At 59.5% G+C, this 3,362-nt stretch overlaps 1 protein-coding gene across 1 annotated transcript; it reads left to right on the top strand.

Moving 5' to 3' along the window:
• The first annotated feature begins 291 nt into the window (after positions 1 to 291).
• On the top strand, positions 292 to 2,821 carry LOC113220941 (hemicentin-2-like). The gene is made up of 4 exons (XM_026450293.1): positions 292 to 508; positions 1,684 to 1,814; positions 2,124 to 2,271; positions 2,675 to 2,821. Exons 1-4 carry the CDS (start codon positions 292 to 294, stop codon positions 2,803 to 2,805), a joined length of 627 nt encoding a protein of 208 aa, XP_026306078.1. The 3' UTR covers positions 2,806 to 2,821.
• Positions 2,822 to 3,362: the final 541 nt, after the last annotated feature.

Genomic DNA, 3,362 nt, shown 5'->3' on the forward strand with positions numbered 1-3,362 from the left:
TGCAGTTCTAAATGACGGGACTGGATGGGGCCTTGCTCTGAAGAGAACCAGAAAACAGGCATTCAGTCCCCTGCCTTGGTCCCTCAGGCACTCTGGGAGGCCATATGGATGGACAGTGTGGGTAGGTGGTGGGTGTGGGGTCGCCCAGAGCTCTGAGTAAAATGCTCCTCCCAGCCTCAGGGGCACGGAGGTGCCTGGAGTCATCCGTGGAGGGTCAGCCCCTTTTGCACAGAAGAGACATGTGGGGGACAATGCAGGTGTGGAGGGGAAGGTGTCAGGGTGTATGTACTGATGACTCTGTGCACCCTGCCAGGAACGCCCAAGCCGCAGATCACATGGCGGAAGGGCCCGTCCTCAGAGCCCCTGCATGACCGGCCAGGTGTGGCGGTGCTGGAAGAGGGGTCTCTATTCCTGGCCTCCGTCTCACCCACGGACAGTGGAGACTACGAGTGCCAGGCCACCAACGAGGTGGGCTCCACGTCCAGGAGAGCCAAGCTGGTGGTCTATGGTGAGCAGGGAGCCAGAGCTGGGGGCAGGAAAGGAAAGCGGCAGGGACCCAGGGACGGGCCTGTCTTCCTCCCAGGACTGCATCCGGCCAGAGGCCCACATTGATGCTGGGGGTCTGACAGTACCACGGGGTGCCCAGGTGTGGCAGTGCCAGTTCCCCAGGACCTGAGAGCTTCCTACACAGGAGGATCAGGTCCTGCCACCAGGTGCCAGTGACGGGGAGATCTTGAGGGGGCTGGGAGAGTGGCAGGTTGTACTGGACACCCCACTTCCCTAGAGAGACCCCCACGGAGACAGTATGGGGGAAGCACCTGGAATTCCATCCGTGTCTTTGATACTGGTCTAGAGGTGAAGATAGTTTAAAATGACCCCTTGGCTGGGCGTGATGGCTCGTGCCTGTAATCCTAGCACTTTGGGAGGCTGAGGCAGGAGGATTGCTTGAGCCCAGGAGATTGAGACCAGTTTGGGAGAGAGAGATCCTGTCTCTACATAAAATAAACTTAAAAATTTTACTTTTGAAAATGAGCATGGATGGCAGTGCAGAGCCCCAGAGCCCACCTCCGGGTTAAAGCTGTTACCATTGGCCTATTCTCACATTCTCGTTCTCAGCAGGGTGCGTGCCCACCCCAACATCCAGGGTGCTATGTGCAGAGGAAGGGGACCCCCACTTAACACGGGCAGTGCGGGTGGGCTGGGGAGTGGTCTCTGTCGGCAGGATGAACTGACCTCGCTTGGGCAGTTCTAACAGCTCCTGATGCCACCTGCTGCTTCTCCAGGACCAGTTGCCCTGTAATGACTTGCTTAAGACATTTGTTACAAAAGCATGGCCAGGCCTCACCTTCAGAGATTCTGACTCAGGGGGGCCCTCCCTGGTCACTGTGACACCAGGTTGGGTGTAAAACCAGATGGATCCAAGGGGACTCTAGCACCCTGCCAAGCTGAGTGTGAGAAAGGGTGGCAGCTGGGCCTGGGCACAACTGGGGGTGTGTCGGTCCCAGGGCAAGGCTGCTGCGGCCATCTGCAAGTCCACAGGACCCTTTGTGGCTGGGCGGACGGGGACACACAGACCTCCTCCAACCCCATGGATGAAGGGGAGGGAATGGCCCAGATGGGGTCCCTTTGGCTGTGACTCTAGGGGGGCAGGGAAATAGCTTCTTGGCTCTCCTTGCCCCCAAGTGCCCCCCAGCATCCGGGAGGACAGGCGCAAGGCCAACGTGTCGGGCATGGCCGGGCAGTCCTTGACGCTGGAGTGTGATGCAAACGGCTTTCCAGTCCCTGAGATCGTGTGGCTGAAGGACGGGCAGCTGGTGGGTGTCCCCCCGGGGTGGGTGGGCTATGAGTGGGATTTGGGCTGGGGACAGGCTTTCTGGATGGGCGTTCCTGCGTGTGCCACGGTGGGGCAGGGAGATGTGACAGGTGTCTTTCGGGGTGCTCTGGGGTTCAGGGCAGTGGAGGATGGTGGTCACGTGATGAAGCCTGGCAGGGGGCTGCGTGGCAGAGAGCATGGCACCATCTCAGCCGCCGGCCACCTCTCGGGCCTCAGTTTCCTCATTACTGATGCTGGGGGTGGTGGCTGGATCCCCGCTTACTGGCTCCCTCTGGCCTCTCCTACCCAGATCCCTAAGGTGGGTGGCCACCGCCTCCTGGACGGGGGCCAGTCCCTCCACTTCCCCAGGATCCAGGAGGGTGATTCTGGGCTCTACTCCTGCCGGGCAGAGAACCAGGCTGGGACCACCCAGAAGGACTTCAATCTCCTTGTGCTCAGTGAGTGAGGCCTGAGCCCCGCAACTCCCAAGTGTGTCTGGCCCTGTAGCTCCAACTCTTGCAGGCCCACGGTGGGAGAGGGGAGACATTGCCTGCGGAGAGCAGGGGGCACAGAGGCGCCCATGACGGACCCAACCCCCATCCTCACAGAGCTGTCAGGCTCAGGGAACAGACAATAGGCAGGTGGTTAGCAAAGTCATTACTGTCCCAAGTGCTACAAAAGGGCGGCCTGGGTGCTGAGGGCTCCAGGTCAAGCCCATCTGGTCAGGGTTCTAGGGGGCTTCCCAGGAAGGTCGGGTAGGAGAGGGCCCAGACTGGGGGTCTGCACAGACAAAGGCCCCGTGGTAGGCAGGGCTTGGAGGGTTTGAACAGTTTTCCACCCATCACCCCTTCTCACCTCCAGCCCCTCCTTCCGTGCTTGGAGCCGGGGCCGCTCAGGAGGTGCTGGGATTGGCTGGTGCAGATGTGGAGCTGCAGTGTTGGACCTCAGGGGTCCCCACGCCCCAGGTGGAGTGGACCAAGGACAGGCAGTGAGTGGCTCCCCCGGAGGATGGCGTGGGGTGGTGCCTAGACTGGGCCTGTTGGATGTAGGGGTTGGGGGAGGTTGAACTCTTCTGGTGGAGCTGATAGGCATGGCATGTGCCACCCAGGGCCCAGACTGAGGGCTGTAGGGGCGCCTCCCACCCAGTGGGAGATGAGCCAGGGAGACCCCACTCTTGCCTCAGCAAGGTCTTCAGGTCTTCTCATCACTTGGACTTTCCATTTTTTTTTTTCTTTTTTTTTTTTGAGACAAGGTCTTGCTCAGTTGCTCAGGTTGGAGTGCAGTGAAACAATCTCAGCTCACTGCAGCCTCAAACTCCTGGGCTTCTTGGGCTCAAGAGATCGTCCCACGTCAGCCCCCCAAATAGCTGGGACCGCAGATGTGCACTACCAACAACGGCTAATTTTTTAAAAAAGTTTGTACAGATGGGGTCCTGCTTTGTTGCCCAGGCTGGTCTCGAACACCTGGCTTCAAGCAATCCTCCTGCCTTGGCCTCCCAAAGTGCTGGGATTACAGGCATGAGCCACTGTGCCCAGCCTCTTTTTTTTTT

The sequence above is a fragment of the Piliocolobus tephrosceles genome, unplaced genomic scaffold, assembly GCF_002776525.5.
Source record: "Piliocolobus tephrosceles isolate RC106 unplaced genomic scaffold, ASM277652v3 unscaffolded_16878, whole genome shotgun sequence".
Classification (NCBI taxonomy): Eukaryota; Metazoa; Chordata; class Mammalia; order Primates; family Cercopithecidae; genus Piliocolobus; species Piliocolobus tephrosceles.

Excerpts from the sequence above, each read along its gene's own strand:
- LOC113220941 (XM_026450293.1), top strand. The coding sequence starts at position 292 with ATGACTCTGTGCACCCTGCCAGGAACGCCCAAGCCGCAGATCACATGG. Across the intron at positions 509-1,683 it reads AGCCAAGCTGGTGGTCTATG|TGCCCCCCAGCATCCGGGAG; the intron begins GTGAGCAGGGAG and ends CTTGCCCCCAAG. Across the intron at positions 1,815-2,123 it reads GGCTGAAGGACGGGCAGCTG|ATCCCTAAGGTGGGTGGCCA; the intron begins GTGGGTGTCCCC and ends TCTCCTACCCAG.